Genomic DNA, 20,391 nt, shown 5'->3' on the forward strand with positions numbered 1-20,391 from the left:
TATTGATCTAAACTTCCAAACGTCAACGAAACATTATCAAAAATATGAAGAGTTTTCATTGAGTAGATCAAATTATTGCATGATTTGTTTGCACAAGACATAGTACTAGATATTAGATAAGGAGCTTTATCATAAGAATTCATGATTTTCAAATCAGGAGTTTCTTTAGTAAATGCTATAGTTTTACCACTAGGGATATCATTTGCATGTTCTTTACTATTTTCATTTTGAATGTCATTAGGAATTGTTCTAGTTTTCCCACAAGGGACACATTGTACAATCTGTTCAGTTTTCCCACAAGGGGCACATTGTACAATTTGCTCAGTTTTCCCACAAGGGGCACATTGTACAATCTGCTACGTTTTCTCACAAGGGACATGCTCATTTTTTTCTGTTTGTAGGGAAGACAGACTCCTCAGACTCATTTTCAATAGTTTTCCCAATGGGCATTTGTTTTTCTGTTTATATAAAGGAGGGCAGACTCCTCCTCTCTGTCATCCACTGAGTGCTGGTCACCAGAATTTGGCATTGGATTGGCATCTCCCTTTATGGCTTTGGAATGTTTCCAGTTTTTTTTCAAGGCATCTTGAACAGCTGCAACAACAACAAAAAATGTGTAAAAATCATCAAATGAACAAGAACTTTCAAACATATACATCCTCAAGTTGGCACTGTAACACTTCCAAGAATTCTGTTTTTGCTGAAGCATCTTATTTTGTTGTAAGGGATTGATAATTATCCATTTGTTGAAGGTCCTCTAGGGATGAAAGACATGTTCCTTGATAATTGGTCATTTTGCCATGCATTTCATGTGTCTTCTTCTCACATGCACATTTACTGCATTTTCACAATACATGTATATATATGTTTCTTTTATTAGAATGAACAGTTCCCACATTTTGTGAACAAGTTACATTTACTTGAATGAAATAAACATATTACTGTTTCAATTTGATTATGTAATGTCTTCCTATAGCGAACAGAGTACAGAACTCAATATAGTTATTAATATTAGTCGAGGGACCAGTATGGATAGCCTATTATCTTGGACACATGCAGGGAATAGTTGATATTCTAACTATGTTAAGATACCTGCAAAGCATGGTGAAAGGGATTATCTAAATTATTTCTTTTATTATTCCTTACGACTTGGAAATGCCTTTAAAGGTGTAGAAACCCAGGGGGAAAAAATTGGCAGGGGTTCCCCTTTAAGAATTAGCTTACAGAATGCCTTTCAAATCATTTTTCATTTTTTCACTTCCCTGAAAAAAATTGGGACAGGGGTTCCCTCTACCCTGGTTATTCAAATGGGTCAGGGGAAGGGGAGCATACATGTAAGACCAATACAAATTGGCTGATATAGACCATAATATAGTGATTAGAAATGATTGAAATATGATATATTGCACAACCAGTAAATCCAGAATAAAACTAATAAAGACATAGTATGTCCATAGGGACGCAGCTGCTCGCGAAAGTAGAACACTGTACATTGAAGGTTGGCGTTGACTGCCCATAGGAGTTGGTACATGAATATCATGGTGCACACATGAAGAACATTTGACACATGCATATCATGGTAGACTTAAAATATGTGTTGGATTTAGAGCGCAAATATTTTAGGAAATTTTAAATATCTAAAAAAAATCATCAAACAGGGAGTAGTTTGTCAGTACCACTTAAAAGCTCACACACTTTACAACTGACCATCACAAAGGTATATTTTGCATATTTAAAAATATCAACTCATTCAAATGAATAGAAGTTAAGAAAAAGGTAAAGACAATTTTAATATTTCAAAATATCAACAAACAAACACGGAAAGTTTGCTGATTGCCCCGAAAAGTGTTTACACGGCACAACTCACCACCACAAACCTAAATATCAAATCTATCTAATGCAATGAAGCTAAAAGATGTGTAACAAAAATTTGAATATTTCAAAGTATCAGCAAAAAGGAAGTAATTTGTTAATCATGCTGCAAAGCACTTACACACTACATATATAACTTACTACTACCGTACAAAGCTTCTTACCAAATATCAAATCATTCTGAAGCATAAAACTGAGAAAAGTGTTGAGAGAGTTTTGGAATGTTCAGACAGACAAACAGCCAGACAAAGTCCAAGCTTAATGCTCATTTTTTTATTTAACAGGAATAAAAAAAAAGAACAGAAATAAATAATTCATAAAATATACGTTGAGGGTAAAAACAATACAATTCTTTTATAGCGGCAGAGAAAAAAAAAGCTGAAAAAATTGCCCCTTTTCCCCTCTTCAGAGCCCCTCAATAGGCTAAATATTTAACCACCGATTCTTTATTTCTTAATAGGTATATGTCAAGGATTAAAACCCCCCACAAAAAATGAAAACGGCTAAAAGAAGAAGTGATTTACATCCCCCTTGTAGGACCCTTATTCTACACCAGAGAGGGGCTGATACTTTTAGGTGGTACCCCCTTCCCCACCCCACGGTAATAAGGTTGTTTTAAAACCAAAGAGGTGTGTAGTAAGTTCTTTTTTAACTAGTAGAGGTAAAAGTGGCATCTTAAAAGTCTTGAGGTTTCAGGTCGATTTTTACCCTGCATGAGCCTCTTTATTAGTGATAAATATCAATGTAAAATTTCATTTCAGGATTAGTCCCGTAGAACCAGTTAATTGTCCACACAAAATATGTCGAAAACAAAAGAACAAAATCATAATATCATCCAACGCGCCCTATATCTTATCAGTTATCTTGATCGTTTGGGAAAGTAGGATAAGAATCCACTAATTAAGTTTATTTAACATTCTACTTATTTCCTAGCTGATTTGTTTCGCATGAGCAAGCACTTACAACTACAGTTTCTTGAATGCCATAAATATCTGTAAAATCAGGGAAATGAACAAATCCAATGAGTCTAAAAAGATCTTTTACAAGCTGTTTCCCCAAGATATCAGTCCCTTGTGAAACAAATATTCACCATGATTAAGGATTTTTTTTTGTGTACATGTTCAACTATCCGATTGTTTTGTAATTTCAAGTTTTATTGTTGGTTTTGTTTTGTTGTTGTTTTTATTTGTTTGGTTCTTTTGTCCTGTATATTGATGAATGATGTTTTGACTTGCATGGAGCATGACATAACCTGGCAGGTTGAAAGAGACCCGGTCGGTTAGGGAAAACCAAGACTCATTTTTCTTTGGCCCTTTTAAGACAATATATAGTAAACTATATAGCATGTACATGCTATAAAAGACAACACGAGATTATACGTGCCACAATTGAAATGATGGCAGAGTGAGGTTAACCCATCGTTTTGTTCGAAATGCTGTACCAAGTCAGGATCATTGTCGTACCAGCTACACCGATCGTGGAGTATCTATTTTTCTAGTTTTGTTATTGATTTTCACTTTTGACTATTGTTCAGATTAGTAACAGCAATTTTGTTCGTACCCTTCTTTAGATTGAGTGAAACAATTTTTGTTTCAGGATATGTCTATTTATACAAGACATTTTTATTAAGATAAGATAGGCTGTAAATAACCCAAAAGATAGAACAGTGCATAAATTTATTTTATATACATATAAAGGAATAACATGGAGTCTTCCAAAACCATGCACCACAAAATTTAAGTCTTGAGAAAATTATCAACTGCTTGTGATGTCCGCAATTTAAAAAAAAACTTCAATTGAAGTTACCATGGAAGTTAACAATATTCTCAGATTTAAGTAGTTTTAAATTTTTGTAGTGCCAGGCCAGGGAGACGTACAAATGTATGTCGCTATTATCACTACAGTATGTGTAAAATAGCTAAGTATTAGGTAGACAGGTAGTAGATGGCTGAGGCCCATAAAAACAGTGTAAATGCGAAAGAACTATGGAGAATGCCTTCTGTAAAATACCAAGTCTCTACTCCATGCGATTGCTGAGGAATCTGCAATGAAAGTTGTGTGATGACAAAGCCAACAACAGATTGTGCCGAAGTGACCTTCTAAGCTGCTTCCAGTATAAATTGAGTGGATGTGTTTTTTCCAAAAAAAAAAAATTTTCCTGAATAATAGAGAACCACCGGTGAAAATCGCAACAAAGAGTCTTTAAAGATCGACGGAGAAACAACATCAACAATGCTGGATCAAAAAAACGCAAAGATTTACTAATATAAAAAAATTAAAGAAGATATTTTCCAAACACAATAATATTTCTTACCCGGAAGTAGAAAAAAGACAGTTTCCTGTCGGTCATACTAAAAAGCACCCGGACACGTCCGAGAGCGCCCGGAGAGCACTGTGTTATTCTTATTACATTATAGTAACAATTAAGAATTTTAACAATAAAATTGTTTATGATTACATTATTAAATTGTTATTCTTTCAGATTTCTTAATTCACAATTGGGATTTATTCCATTGCTGGTATCTAGATGTTTTTTTTTCAGCCTCATCTGACATCAAGGAAATTTCATACATTATTTTATTAATCACAGTTTTTTGTCTTGAATTATTCTTAAATGGACTGATACATATGACTAATTATTTAATTAGTGTTGTAGTACTTAATTAATCTATGCTTCCAGTGTGATGCTTTTGTGATATAGATTTTATCTTGGTTTTATGTCTCAGAGATGTTATTTTTTAAAGTTTCGTGTAATTTTGCCGCGGTAACATTCTTTTATTCATCCAATATTTACAAATTGTATTTCTTAATGTTCATTTACTTGTTTTGTGTTCAGTTTTGCCATTTTTTTAATTCTAGAGATCATGTATCATGAATCTATAAATTCAATGTTAATTTGTAAATGGATATTGTTATATAAATAGATAATTTCTGTCATTGCAAATATCATTTCTCCGCAACCATTACATATTTTGTTATTCAAACATCAAAATACAGCCCGGTTGCTTTTTGTTATCCTGGGCACTCTCCCATGAGAACCCATTTCCAGTTCACACATAATGAGCGTCAAGAATCGCCATGTTCTCATGGAAAGCTACAAAAAATTATAACTTGGGGTCAAAAAACATCAAGAGAACTCAAAATCTAAAGGTAATGTTCGAATTTAAGAAAACTGATCTCTTTATGATACAATACACTTTTAAATCAATGATGAGGACCAAATGGGTTCTCCTAACTCCTACAAGGTTTGAGATTGGAATTCCATTTTTCCATACCTTTAAGTCAGTTAATTGCTTACCAAACAACCTCTAGCATTGCTGGAGTAAGGTTCTTTATTAAGTTTTACTGAATCCCTTATGTAATGGAGGTGGTTGACATGATATCCCCAGATGTGATGAATTGTTATAACTCCAACAGATTTTCACCACAATTTGAACACCAACACATCGTATTATGCTGAACATTTTACCTTTGGATTTTGAAGATATATGCAAAACACTGCTGTCTTGACATCAATGTTCTATTTCTAGTAACAATGGTCAGGTTTTTTCATGGATAAAGAATCCAAACAGTGATTTTGTGCAAATAACCAAACCAACTTTCATTGAATTCTATACAGTAGTTTCTCAGAAGAAACAGATTTTCACCTAAATTTGACCGCAGATAGCTCTCATCATGCTAAACACTTTAACCCTGTCAGAATTTGGTTTAACCTAGTAGTTTTGGAGATATATGCGAAAACTGCTGATTTACCCCTGTGTCCTATTATTAGTAACAGTGGCCATGTTTTTAACGGATCATTTTGCACAAGATACCCTAAGAAACAATCAAACCAACTTTCATTGAATTATGTAAAGTGGTTTCTGAGAAGAAGGTTTTTCAAGGTAATAACATAAAAAAACAGGAAAAACATCAAAAAAGGGCAATAACTCCTTTATGAGCCCACAGATTTTCTCCAAAATTTTACCACAGATAGAGCTCATCATGCTAAACATTTTAATTCACTTTCAAACTTTGCTTTAATCTAACGGTTTTAGAGATATATGCGAAAAACGGCTGATTAACCCCTATGTTCTATTTTTAGTAACAGCCGTCATGTTTTTGTATCGGATCAAAAATCTAAACGGTCATTTTGTGCAGATACCCAAAGGAAGAATCATGTTTTATCCAAATCCTTTCTTTTGTTTCAGAAGAGATGATGTTTGAAAAATTGGCAGCGACGACAACAGACGACGACGACGACGGACGCCAAATGGCCAGGTGAGCTAAAAAAGGAAGTATTTCATGATCAGTTGGATAAGTATCAGTGATACCAACGTGTTAAATCATCAACGTAGATATGTGAATTAAATGCACTGTCATCTTTTGGTGCCTTTGGTTTCAAAACATAGTTTTGTGTTGATATTTGTTATGAACATTTCGGAATTATCTTGAAAAATCCCGCGAATTTATTTAATTTTGAAAAAAAACTCAATGTTCACTATGAAATAATGCCGATTAAATAATGGAATTATTGACAGCCATCACCATTAAATCGACGAAAAGGATCGTGCAAGGACAAATGAGTGAAAATTCAGATTTTAAAATTGTTTTACGAATCATATTTACTATTTTGTTGAAAACAACAAGGGTATATAGTTTGCATACGAAACTCGGATTATTCTATAGTGAAGCAAAATCCCGGGTTTGTTTTTGGTTGCTTATTGAAGGTCACAACAGCGTCATTGTGTATATCACAATTCCTGTAGTTTCCTACTGTGTTATACCTCCAAATATTGAGTCTTTAAACTCAGATTTCGCTATATAGATGGCGTATTCTCGTTAAACAATCCTAGTTTCTAGGATTTTATAAATTGCATACAGACAGTGAAGTCAGCCTCATATCTTAACTTACACATAGAAGTCGATGGTAAAGGAAAACTATTGACCAAACTATACGACAAACGCGATGACTACTCATTCCAAATTGTCAACTTTCCTTTCATCTGTGGTAACATCCCTTTTGCACCTGCGTATGGAGTATTCATATCACAACTCATCCATTATGCCAGAGCTTGCCGAACTTCGCAGACGTTTTGTATCGCGCTAACAAAAAGGCTCCTGTAACAGGGATATGTTGCTACAAGATTGGTCATCACTACAGACGTTTTATGGTCGTCATCATGAACTAGTGGAGTGGATCATTACGGTATATCGATCTGCGTCTTGAAAACTGATTTAGTCATAGTTTTTATTCCTCGTTTGTCTACTCCAGACTTAACTTTTTATTAGCAACTCGGCGGGTGTTTCTAGAAAAGTAGAGGACGCTTACCCTACCGATGCACCTAAACGATGATCTAAACGATTAATCATAAATCAAGATTTCTACTGCGTATTTAGTAACCCTTTCATTTTCGTTACTTCTATTCTCAAGTCTTATTCTGTATAATCACTAATACAAATACCATACCTAAAAGAAGACCAGATGTTTATTTTACGTCATTTTTTATAATAAAAAAAATAAGCAATGAGCAAATGGTCATTTGAAGTTTCTTTATACAGTACAACCTACAGCTTACATGTCTGGTCTTTGTCCATGGATTACATTCTTTTGATTACCTTACAATCTTGGTCTCCTTGATTACTCTTGATGAATGCTGAGCATAATTTCAATGCTTAGCCTGGCTCAGTATTTGTGCTAATGATCGGTTAATTTCCCTTAAGGTAATAAACAGGGTTATAAAATTACCTGGCCACCTGTGTTTTGTTGATTAGAATGTTCGCAACAAATATTCGACCCCCGATAAAACCTCAGCATTGAATACCTTTTATATGCTCAGAATTCATCAGAGTATGCTGTAAATTGTACTGTACTTTCTACAGGTCTTCCAGAAAATTCTAGAAAAGATTTAAAAGTAGTCCTTATACAGAGTCATTTTGATTACGCCTGCTCATTGTGGTATACTAGGGTGAATAAAACCCTGCAAAGTAAAATGCAAGGAAAGCAGAATAAAATAATAAATAGTTATGAATGTAGAAAACGTGTGAATTGCCTTGTTTTAAGAGATGTTTGTTATTTAAATGTAAATAGTCGAATAAAGCAAATGCGACCCAGCCATGTACACAAGTTACATTACAATAACTGTCCAAGATATATGAAAAAAATTGTAAAGGTAACTGATACTCATGTCTATAGAACGAGGTTTAGTGAATGTAATTTTTATGTTCCATCCGTTAATAGTCAACCTTCTTTTTACTATAATGTAATCGAAGATACAAATTACCATGTGAACTGAAAATATATCAATACATTTAATGCTGGCATTAAGAGTTGTAAACAAATGTAGCTTCGATATATAAACTAATTTGCATTACATTATAAATATTAAGGTGATACAACATTATATGTTATGTGAATACAATTCGTATCTCTCTGTTAAATAAAGTTTTAAACAACTATTATTTAAAATGAATGATGAAACTTTCTAAATATATTTTGCCGTCTATAATCTGTTATCTTTTCCAAAGCGTTGTCATGAGATTGATTTTAAAACTTACGATCTAGGCAACATGATCTTGTTTGCCATGGTTATATTAATATCAATGTGATAAAGAAAATACATGAACTATTGTTTATTGATATTTGTTACAGAGCCTGCAAATAATAAATAATGAACTGATGGCAAGTGGTTAACATAATTAAAAATTGTGAACTAAATAATTCACATGTATTATTATTACGTTCTTGCGCTGAATACTCTATTAAAGTCAGGGGTTTAAAATTATTTGATATTTCGTTTAAAACAATTTTAAAGATAAAGTGTTTCTTATTGTCATTATGTGTCCTCTGTACTAAGTGGTTTTTAAAAGCAATACTGTCATTAGTAATAATATGGTTATTGGCAACCATCAATTTTGAATTTCAATATCACGTTATTACTAGATTGAATAAGTACATTTTATGCAAAGACAGAATGTAATTATAAAATCATACTTCATGTAAACGTCAATGTACAACTTGTTTTGTGTTCAGAAGACATTTTGCTCGTCCGTTAGCATACGTTTACAAACGTTTAGTGTTACATTATAACGATTATGCTCGTGCTTGTAATATCTTACATTTTTATTTTGTCTGGTTATTACGGATTCGAAAATGTGGTTGTCCCTAACTGTGACATAAGTAAAACGATATGTGAATATAACTGGACAATTAACTACATCCAGACAATGGTTCATAATCCATTGTCTGGTACAGGGACACGATTCCCCATTGTTCCAGAGAACGGTACCTTATTGGCTCGTACAGATTGTGGTTCCAGGGAGTTTTACAAATCTGGTTAGTTTTACTGACTTAATGTATACTGATTTGTATATAAACGTTTACCAAATTGTTTTTTGGTTTTTTTTTTTTTTTTGTTTTAATGTGTTTTGTTTTCCTTGTTTTGTTTTGCTTGTTTTTGTTTTTGTTATGTATTTGTTTTTTATGGGGTTTTTTTTGTTTGTTTGTTTGTTTTGTTGTTTTTTTTTCCCTTTTTTGTTTTGTTATATATATCGACCATTAGACACGAATGCGGAAATGAAGCTTGTTGGTACCAAGGCAATGAAATGTGAATATTTTACTTAACCTTATGATAAAACGAGTGTTCAGAAAGAAGCATTTTGAGTTATATATCACCATACTGTATATTTTATTATAAATATATCGATGAAAATGATAACATCAGAAAATTAAATAAGCAACCTATCGTGTCACTTCTAGTCCTTATTATTCGGGAGTTTTCGAAAATTGTATCTGTTAAAAAAAATCTGTTCACATTTCATATTATTGCATTACACTATTAGTGTAATCGTTTATAATAATGCTAATTTTGCTTCAGTTAAAGACAATTACAATTTTATCACGGGTGACGGTGTATCGAGAATGATGTTTGCCATTAACGGCCAGATACCAGGCCCATCAATTACTGTGTATGAAGGACAAGAGGTAAAACTGCATATGTATAATGTAAGGTTTTAATACGTTCATGAATAATTGTGTCATTTTCAGTGGCTGATACTGAGTATTTACGGTTTTTTACTGACTAAATGACAAAACTAAATATAACTTCTTTAAATCAGCTGTGACATAATTCATGTTTTAAGTGATTTAATAAAGGGTGAATGCACAAATAAATTAGAAGACGTCCGACCCTGTGGGTGTCAATCAATTTTTTTATATGATTAAACATATTTTGCGTTTGTGTCAGATTAACAACTTAGACATTTCAACTGCTCTCATTACCCATTTGGGATTAAATGAAAACTTAAACCCAAAATTGGGAACTTCAGATAATAATTATTATTATTATTTAAGAATAATAACAAAAACCTCTATTTAGACAAGAAAATACACATATTAATACCTCATACTAGTTCAAATAGTGGTTCTGTTTTATAAAACATATATACATCATACAAATACAATAAAAACAATTATATTATAGGTTTCTATATAAACTGATATAAATAACTATGTAGAAACATATTCTTCTGCATAAGATTTTTTACGTATAACAATTTCTGACGTATTCGAGTAAATTGTTCCAATACACTGTCAGAAAGACAAGACAAGACAAGACAACTTTATTGATTACCTCAGACAAAATAGGTGTACAATAAGACACTATCATATCATACAAATCACACAACAATACATACAATAATTACAAAACATAAAAATAATGCACAACACAGTATCAAGATATAAAGTATCTAACGGATGAAAGGTTGGTTTTCACAGTAATTTAGAAAGATTTCTAATAAATGATGCCAAATTAATGTACAGTAAGAAGCCCTTTTAATCTATACAACGTTAGCAAACGTTTATAATATACGAGATGTTGGGGTAAATAACAATAATAATTATGAACTTTCTGTCTAGTTCCTCTAACGCTAATTTCATGAACATACTTAAATACATTCATATATGTAGGTGTTAAATTATGAAGTACTTTAAAATTTTGAATAACCTTTCCGAATACAAAATAGTCTGGTATTGACATCTATCTAAGTACAGACAATAAATGTTGTGATGGAGTCATTATATTTCTGATTTTAATGCGAGCAGCCGCCTTCTGTAACTTAAAAATTACGTCAATATTACATTTATTTTTGCGCTACACCATACAGTACAACAGTATTTAAAATGTGGAAATATAATACTGTTATCAATTTTAAGGAAAACTTCATTCGACATAAATGGTCTAAGTTTCTAAGTACACTATTATCCTTTCATACCTCAGGATTTTTGTTGTCTTATTGATTGATATTTTATTTCTTACAATTGCAAAGATACTGGTACGTGTAAAAAATGGTCTTTGGATGGAAGGAGTGACAATACATTGGCATGGTTTACCTCAAAAAGGAACTCCATTCATGGACGGTGTACCCGGTGTTACACAATGTCCAATCAATCCTGGAGAGACGTTTACGTATAGGTGATGTGTTTATAACTTAAAAGTTTGACGATTACAATCTATAATATGATGGTGGAATTTTCAAAGGGAGATAAAACTTCTTAGTATTTCTCAGAATATCTTTTTTAAACTTATTTAGAACATTAACCAACATATCAACATTTGGTTGTTTTTCTCTGTATCTATTTTAAGACAGTTTGATAATTACTTTTTATATCATATTTCATTGTTCAGGTTTAAAGCAGAGCCACATGGTACATTTTGGTACCATTCTCATCTAGGCACAGAAAGGTCAGACGGACTTGCAGGATCACTTATCATTTTGGACAGACCGAGTGCAAAGGTAATTACGAAAAAGCGTTGCTTATAGTTCGATATAATATTATAATATCACATCACACATACGATCATGGGATGGTCAATTAGTAACCGTCATTATTTAAATTAAGAAAAATGTAATTTTATGGATGATTTGATTTGCTTCAGGAAACGTTACAGTTGAAACATTACATGCCACTGGTTTTTGCAGTTAGGGTGCTAGGGTGACTCCAATGTACTGACAAATCCCCTCAACCTCACGACAACCCTTAAGATTCTATAACCTAGTTTGGGTTCAGAAGTTTAAAATTGCTAAGGGCTAAGTACTTGCCAGACATGGAAGTTATCTTGTAAGACAACCTGTGATCTGCTTCGATTGCTGTATTTGAAAGACATGAATGTTTTACATGGGTACCAAATAAATGTAGTTTCGTGAAAGTCAAAATGCCTTTATCGAACAAGAATTGAGATTTTAAGGAAATTTGTATTAAATAGCACAATAATTTACAGGAAAGCCCTGAGAAACATGCATCCGAGTTTATCGTCTTGTTATATGACTGGTTCCCGATTGGAGCCACAACAGCTGCTAAATGGGCTGCTTGGGATATCAATAGGTAATATATATTGCTTTCTCGATATATTTATTATTTTCAAAGTATAGGGCTCCGGTATAAAGCGTATGCAAGAAATGATAATTGTAGATTTACCATTAAATAAATTCGATTTTTAAAAACTTAAAAATTGTGTTGATAATTAAAATTAACTGTTATCGTTGTATGCAATGCTTCTTTTCTATTATCGCCAACGACTTAAAAATCTAAATTTCAAGATTAAGTCAGTTACTAATGTAAATACTTATATGTTGATTATTACTGTGAAGAACATTTTCTTTAGATATTCAGACGACTTTCATGGTGACCGATGTTATGACGTAAAACGGACGTATGATTACGCTGAAGTAGGTCAACGCGGACGACAAACACCTGCAATCAACGCCAAAGGTACATCAGTAACTCCTCAAAGTACATGTCTAATAGGGTTTAATACGGTACGAGATATGCCAATAGCCCTCTATAACCTAGATAGCTTACATTTGTGACAGAATAAGACTATTGATTCTAGCCTCAATTATAGATATAGTGATATCGTGAAATACATTAAAATTCCTTTACTATCGTTTTTCGGTTCTCTAATGGCATTTTGCAAATAGTATGGCAATATACTTTACTAAGGCCGTAGGGTTAAATAGCAATCAAAGGAACCAAGATTCTAGCGGGAACCAAAAGAACGCAATCTAGGGACAAAGAAGATAAAATAATCAAAATAATGCGTGAAAAGAAACAAAAGTGAATAATCAACTTGGACCCCAGTAACAACTAGGAGCATGAATCAGGTGAACCTGTAAGGGAATAGTCGTCTGCTTTCTAGAAACAATCGCTGAGTAATTGCTCATAATTACAGGACAGGACGTCCGAGGTAGACGAAAGATGAAATGAATACGTTGAACAAAGCGGTTCTCATGGTGCAGATGTATACACCACAACGATCCACGAATTTCTTATTACGAAATAAAACATCTGTAGTGATGACTTCAATCTTGAAACAATAAAATCCGTTCCAGAAGCCTTATTGCAAGAAAATAGATTAAAAGCAAAAATACTTTGGTTGTAATGAGGAACAGGATATCCGAGAAAACGATTAAACAAAAAAAAACAAAACAAAACAATATTTACTTAAATTATTTACAAAGAAACAAAGAAAAAATAAGCAATCGCAACTCAAACCTATAAAAACATTTACTTCGTGTTTTCACTGAAAAAACAAAACAACATTTGGAGGTTCTTTTTTTTAAATATATTCATCAACCTGTTTTTACTGCAATGAAGTCTATAAAGCACATTCTTTCAAACAAAATCCGATGGATTTATGTACTGCCCCATATTTTGTTCGTAAAGGATACGATTTTCAAAATATTGTTTTTTCTTTAAACCTTATTTTTGCAAATAGAGATATTTGACCTCTGGTTGCATTCCTACGTAAAGAACGAGTCATTTTCAAGATAACACTACTTCGACTTTTGCCTATATAGCGCTTGGAGTTGCTGAATTATTACAATTTGTTATTTTTGTATGGAGACTTAACGTAGAAACTAAAACGATTACAATCAATGTAGCTTCATACGTCGTTACTGTATTTCTTAAGGTCGACCGTACAATAAAGACGGAACAACAGAATATCCATTCCTTCCATTAGAGATATTTGTAGTAATACCAGGGCACAGTTACAGACTAAGAATAATCAGTATTGTTGCCATGAATGCGTACAGGTTATCGATTGACAATGTAAATGTCTATTTCTATTTCTCACATTTTACAATTAGGTGAACAAATTGATACTTAAGTTTCCAGACGACATTTTAAATCTACCACAACAATTGTGAGAAGAATAAAAACAACTCGAGAAAATAAAAGTTTCATGCAGCAGCCAATTACAAACAATAACGATATGAAAATCTTATTGTTTCAAGATTTTTACGGCGTCATAATTCGAAGGAAGTCTTTTTAATTGAATTCATTTTTAATTAAATTGTTTTTAGTATCAATCCGCAATGCCGATACCAAGTACTATTTCTTTTCCCTATTTTTTGCCTTATTTCCAGCATACATTAAAGATACTTGCAGTGGATGGCTCTGACGTAGAAGCAGAAACTGCTGAGTCAGTAATATTGCATTCTGCTGAGAGATTCGATGTTGAAATTCAGACCGAGGCTCCAGTGGGTAACTATTGGGTACGATTAGAAGACATGGCATCGAAAGACACTAACGAAGTAAATAACTATAAAAATGTTGTTCTTTTTCTGAATTATTTTATTTTGTTAGATGAACTTTTTAAGTATTTAGTTTTTTAATAAGGACTAGAATATAATCAGGTTTTAAGATCGCTTATTTTTGGAGGAATAAGTTTCTGGGGTAGTTTTTATTTTTATTTTGTTTTTGTGTATTATTATTTTGTTTGTTTGTTATTTTTATATTTGTTTGGGTTTTTGTTTGTATTCTGTTTCGCAAGGTCAAGATAAATATAACATCGTTTCATATTGTCAGAAGCCATTGTCTAGTGTAAGAGGATACGGTATACTACGGTATGAAGGGGCACCCCTAGAGGAACCATCTAGTAGAAAGACTGAATGTACCAAAGACGCTCCCTGTCGGATAATCAATTGTTTGTTTGGGTATTGTATTTATATCATCTATAAAACCTAATTTAACCCACTATTTCCTTAGAAATGCCTTTTACAAATGTTACTATTTTTTTTTTTGTCTATTGTTCTTATTTTCTATACTGCTTTGACTACTGCTTTTATCAACTTTGACCGGCGGCAATTGATGCTGCCTGTTTAAATCTTAATGTACCGGAAATTATTAACCAAAATGAAAGCGGTAGATATGGCTATGAAACCTAGTTTTTCCTTAGAAATGCCTGAACCAAGTCAGGACCATTGGGGGGAGGGGGGGTTCAAACTTTACAGTTCTTACCTTGATATTGCCATTTGCTATACAGATTTTCCTTTTTGACTATTCCTTTTGACTATGCCGGGAGTTTATCGGGGCGTCAGTTTAGTTATTTAATAATATCTGTATACATTTCTGTTCAGATTGGTGACGAATCGCCTCTATGTGTTTCTGGATTTTTCTTATTACACTGTATTTTGCCTTTTAAAAAAGGCCTTTGTTAATTTAGTGAAAAGGTTGTAAGTTGATTCGATCTTATTATCATATTTGTTTTATTATTTCATTTAAGAGTTTGTTGTCCCCACTTCATCTGAAGCAAAGTGTAACCCAATTATACATAGGTTTAAATCTGTTCTTACGTTTATATAGATTCTGTTTTATTTCAGAAAGTTTCCTGATCATTTAAACACATATTGCGTACCAATATCTTCCCTGAAATCAACAGAATCGGAGTTAAAAAGGTTACCAGTTCCTATGTCGGCCTTTCAAGAAGATTACCAGGAGTATTTTCTTAACTTCCATTTCACAAGTATGATTCAAATTTTGATAATATATAATCTAGAGTTTACTTTAAGTTTAAATGCTAAAGACTTAATAACAATGAATTTCTCTACTTACAGACGTAAAAGGCAATCCAAAAGCAAGGTCTTCTATCAACGGTATACGAATGAATCTTCCTGCTTCTCCCTTACTGGTATATATAGTTAAATCTGGTGTGTGTGTGTGTGTGTGTGTGTGTGTGTGTGTGTGTGTGTGTGTGTGTGTGTGTGTGTGTGTGTGTGTGTGTGTGTGTGTGTGTGTGTGTGTGTGTGTGTGTGTGTGTGTGTGTGTGTGTGTGTGTGTGTGTTTTTCATATACATATTTGTTACGTTATAAAAAACACCTCTTCCCATGTTCATTTACTTGCATCTTCAATATTGTGAAATATTTTTGACTGGTTGTAGAGTAAAAATTCTGACGGGAAGTTTTTCTGTATTTTGTTGCTGTAGAAAGTAAGCAAATGTTGATATCTCCTGTGGCCAACTTTCATTTTTTAATAGTTTCTATGAGGTTTACTAACGGATTTCCGATCAATCAAATATTTAGGATTAAGAAATGCATGAACCGCTAATCATAAGCTTCTGTCTGTCTTCAAGGCAGAACTTCACTTAATATTTTAAATCAGACAAATGTACAAATTTAACCCATCGCTCTTTATTAAAACATTGATTGAACTTTGAAAATAAGAGACTTACATTTTATGTATTGTTACTTAGTCTAAACATATTACATTGTTTGAACATCAATACACAGATTGCATACAATAACCTATATTTCCATCATTAGATCCAAGCAGTCCATAAAGAGCAACATTGTATACAGTAAGCGAGTGTAATACAAAAACTGATATTTTTTTTATTATAGATCGATCCTAACAGTCCATCAACGGCAACATCCTGTGATCAGTTCGATTGTACTATTGTCTGTACATGTACACATGTCATCGATGTTCAGCTGGGGAAAGTTGCTCAATTTGTCTTTATAAACTATGGTAATTTATAGGTCCATATAATGCACTTATTTTATAAAAAGTAGTTTTAAACAAAAATAACAAAATGACAGTATGCAATATGTTCTTTTTTGTGATGTATCGTATATGTAGCCATATCATCAAATACTTCTTTTTATGTTTATTATCAGAGGTAGACATAGAAACTAATAGCAGTGATAAGACTGCTACCACACTCTCCAAAGAAGAGATTGTGAAAAACCATATATCTATGCTATCCTCTTTTGGTCTCTCTACCAAGGACGATGATTGTGATTTACCGTATATGTACTGGATTCCTAAACTTCACAAGAATCCATACAAACAACGTTTCATAGCTGGATCTGCAAAATGTACCACCAAACCTCTTTCAAAACTTCTATACTCACAACTGTCAAAGAGGGTTTGCAGTGTGGAGGACGTGTTTTTCAACAAACGGTCGGCATTCCAATGGGAACAAAGTGTGCTCCTTTTCTCGCTGACCTATTCATTTACTCTTATGAGGCTAATTTTATAGCTGATCTGATCCAAAAGAAAGAATTTCGTTTGGCTAGATCCTTTAGTCTCAGTTTCCGTTATAAAGATGACGTATTATCTTTAAACAATCCTAATTTCGGGGATACTGACACTGTGAAGTCAGCCTCATATCTTGATCAACACTTAGAAAGCGATGGTAAAGGAAATCTATTGACCAAACTTTACGACAAACGTGATGCCTTTTCATTCAGAATTGTTAACTTTCCTTTTATCTGTGGCAACATCCCTTCAGCGTCTGCGTATGGCGTGTTCATATCACAACTCATACGTTATGCTAGAGCTTGTCGAAACTACGTAGACTTTTTGTATCGCGCCAGAACTCTAAGATATAGGCTTCTGGAACAGGGTTATGTTGGTATAAGATTGAAGTCACAACAGAAGTTTTATGGTCGTCATCGTGAACTCGTGGATCGTTTTGGTGTATACATCTGCACCATGAAAACTGATTTATTCAACGAGTCATAGATTTCCTTTCCTCGTTTGTTTACCCCGGACTTGACTTTTTTATGAGCAACTCGGTGGGTGTTTCTAGAAAAGCAGAGGACGCTTACCCTACCGGTGCACCTGGTCCATGCTCCCAGTTTTTAGTGGAGTCCGAGTTGCTCATTTATTTTGTTACTTTGTATGTATGATTTTAGTTACTTTATGTTCTTTGTTGTGTATGTCTGTTTTCCATGTCAGGTCTTTGTCCCTGTATTATATGCTTTTGATTACCGCTATAACTTTGGTTCCCTTGATTATTCTTTTATTTTGTGAAGTATATATACATAAGATATTTTCACCAAACGATCAAGCATACTTCATTTAACGCAAAACTTGACATAAACCCCATTTTATTGCAAAAGCTTTGTTTTTTTTATATGTGTCCTTATCTTATATTTTATGTGTAATTGTATTTTATATTGTTGTCTACATTGTCTCTGTTTCCAATTTTCACCTTTTTGGACAAGTTCTTTGTTTTGAATATCTAAAATTCATCTTTTTATAACTTGGAATGTTTCGTTTAGTCTGCTCGATATCTAGCGTAACTTACTGATAAAACAATACGTTTGCTAAAAACTACAATACAATTCTTCCGGGCGAACATAATGCATAACTGTAAGCATAAACACATGACGCATTGTTTTTATATCTGGTATATTATGTTCATTTTTACTAACTGACACAATATTATATTTATCTGACTGAAGAACCTACAGGCTTTGGTCGGGCACATCCTGTGCACATGCACGGTCATCAGTTCCACGTCCTAAAGACAGGGTTTCCTGAATATGACCGTGTCACCGGCAACATGACCCGAATGAACTCTGATATACTTTGCAACACTAGGGAGTGTAATGTCGCAAAATGGTCCAATGATTCGTGGAGATACGGAAATGTGCCAGGAATAAATGAGTTAAATCCTGCACTAAAAGACACTGTTATTGTACCATGGGGTGGTTATGTTGTCGTTAGAATGATGGCAGATAATCCAGGTACTTTACTAACTGATCTTTATTACTGCGTATGAATGGTTAATTGGTATTAGTTCTGTCCATAAAAACAATTTGAAATTCTTTGAGAAGGAAAGGTCAAACTATAACTTTTTCAGGAAGCATTGCCATATTTCTTTAAAAAATTAAACATATGAAATAATTACTAGCGAAATATTGTAAGGTTTCATATCATATAATTATTTACTGTACCTGTTCGATGGAATGTTCGTTTAGTGTCATCTACAATGTTCTTTTTGATGGCTAGAAATATATTAAAATATTCTATAACATGATGTCTGGCCATCAATTAAAATGTTCTATAACATGATATATGGACATCAATAACATTTTGTACATAATGATGTATGGATATCAATTAAATTAAAATGTTACATCAGTGTTTTTTTTTTTTTTTTTTTTTTTTTTTTTTTTTTTTAAATAAAAAATACAAAACTCTATTTGCTTTAAATCAGCTTTGTTTATGATGTACAGGATTTTGGTATCTACACTGTCACATAGAATTGCATAACGTCGATGGAATGGCGTTAGTATTAAAGGAAGGAAAGAGAACAGATATGCCCAAGTTACCTTCTGGGATTAGACGATGTGGGGATTTTGACATGGCTATGGAAGATAAAGGCTTGTTCTCTCAAAAGAAATCATTATCAGAAACTTTGTCGGCCTCGCTAAATAAACAATGTAATTATCACATGTTCAATCCAATGACTGATTTATATAACTTATAATAAACCAATCGAATAGACATACTTCCGGTATTGGTCACCATCTGATGTAACAGAAGAGCATAAACTTTTACGAGGAAAATTTTGAAGTAGAGTAATTAAGTTCTTTTTGCTTCTATCAAATATTTGATTTATAACAAATGATAACAAATTAAATTCAAAATTGAAAATTTCACAGAAGAGTTATGCTTGCATTCTTTGTTTATGTCGTTATAGGTTCTATAAAAAGTCACTGTGTACCCAGTAAGACATATGTGACGATCCTCATCGTTTTCCTCTGTCTGTCGATGTTAACGAACATTGTCCTATCGACGATACTGTACAGTAAGATACAGAGTGACGACGCTATGAATACCAGGGAGAATATGAACGCCAACAATAATGACGAGAAGAAGTATTTGTTATCATAAGCATACTGATATGACTGTTAATCAGTATGATATATTAACTAAATAGACATGCCATCAATATAAATAAAGTAAATAGAATTCAATGTCATTAAATATATCTTATTAATAAGATATATGTATTACTTGTATTGTACAACTGATATATGAAGAATTTTACTTACATATGAGGAAGCATATTTAGTTTCTTGTATTTGCAATTTAATTGAAAGGATTTAGTTTGAATTGTTTCCTTTCATAAAGAAGTAATCTACAAGAATTAATGCGAGTTTTTCTTTTTTTTATTTAAATGTCTTCAGGTTTTGTGTTATTTGTAAGAGATCTTTGACATGTTTAAATTTTACTTATATTTATTTACATGTACATACGTACAATCATTGCATTTCTTATTCCCAAATATGTTTTTATTGCAAATCCTTCTGTAGGCCCCATAGAAATTGTATTAGGAAATATAAGTCCAAAATAAAAGTAGTCCACTAGAGATATCAAAACTTATAATTTGATTATGTTCTACTCATAAAAGTACGGGAAAACTACCCGCCATAATTACACTATAGCCAGTCAAGAA

At 32.8% G+C, this 20,391-nt stretch overlaps 1 protein-coding gene across 1 annotated transcript; it reads left to right on the forward strand.

Moving 5' to 3' along the window:
* Window positions 1-962: 962 nt before the first annotated feature.
* Window positions 963-19,826, forward strand: LOC148630250 (uncharacterized). Its single transcript, XM_088580903.1, has 16 exons — window positions 963-1,026; window positions 7,692-7,711; window positions 8,998-9,187; window positions 9,729-9,835; window positions 11,182-11,327; window positions 11,541-11,649; window positions 12,135-12,238; window positions 12,519-12,625; window positions 13,827-13,966; window positions 14,284-14,451; window positions 14,726-14,853; window positions 16,078-16,105; window positions 16,538-16,664; window positions 18,389-18,673; window positions 19,166-19,372; window positions 19,633-19,826. The coding sequence occupies exons 1-16, from the start codon at window positions 963-965 to the stop codon at window positions 19,824-19,826; spliced, it is 2,124 nt and encodes a 707-aa protein (XP_088437029.1).
* Window positions 19,827-20,391: the final 565 nt, after the last annotated feature.

Source organism: Perna viridis, chromosome 1 (assembly GCF_037379345.1).
Source record: "Perna viridis isolate PV_CMFRI_1.1 ecotype Kerala chromosome 1, ASM3737934v1, whole genome shotgun sequence".
Taxonomy (NCBI): Eukaryota; Metazoa; Mollusca; class Bivalvia; order Mytilida; family Mytilidae; genus Perna; species Perna viridis.

Excerpts from the sequence above, each read along its gene's own strand:
- LOC148630250 (XM_088580903.1), top strand. The coding sequence starts at position 963 with ATGTCTTCCTATAGCGAACAGAGTACAGAACTCAATATAGTTATTAAT. Across the intron at positions 13,967-14,283 it reads ACAGGTTATCGATTGACAAT|CATACATTAAAGATACTTGC; the intron begins GTAAATGTCTAT and ends CCTTATTTCCAG. Across the intron at positions 16,665-18,388 it reads ATTTGTCTTTATAAACTATG|AACCTACAGGCTTTGGTCGG; the intron begins GTAATTTATAGG and ends ATCTGACTGAAG.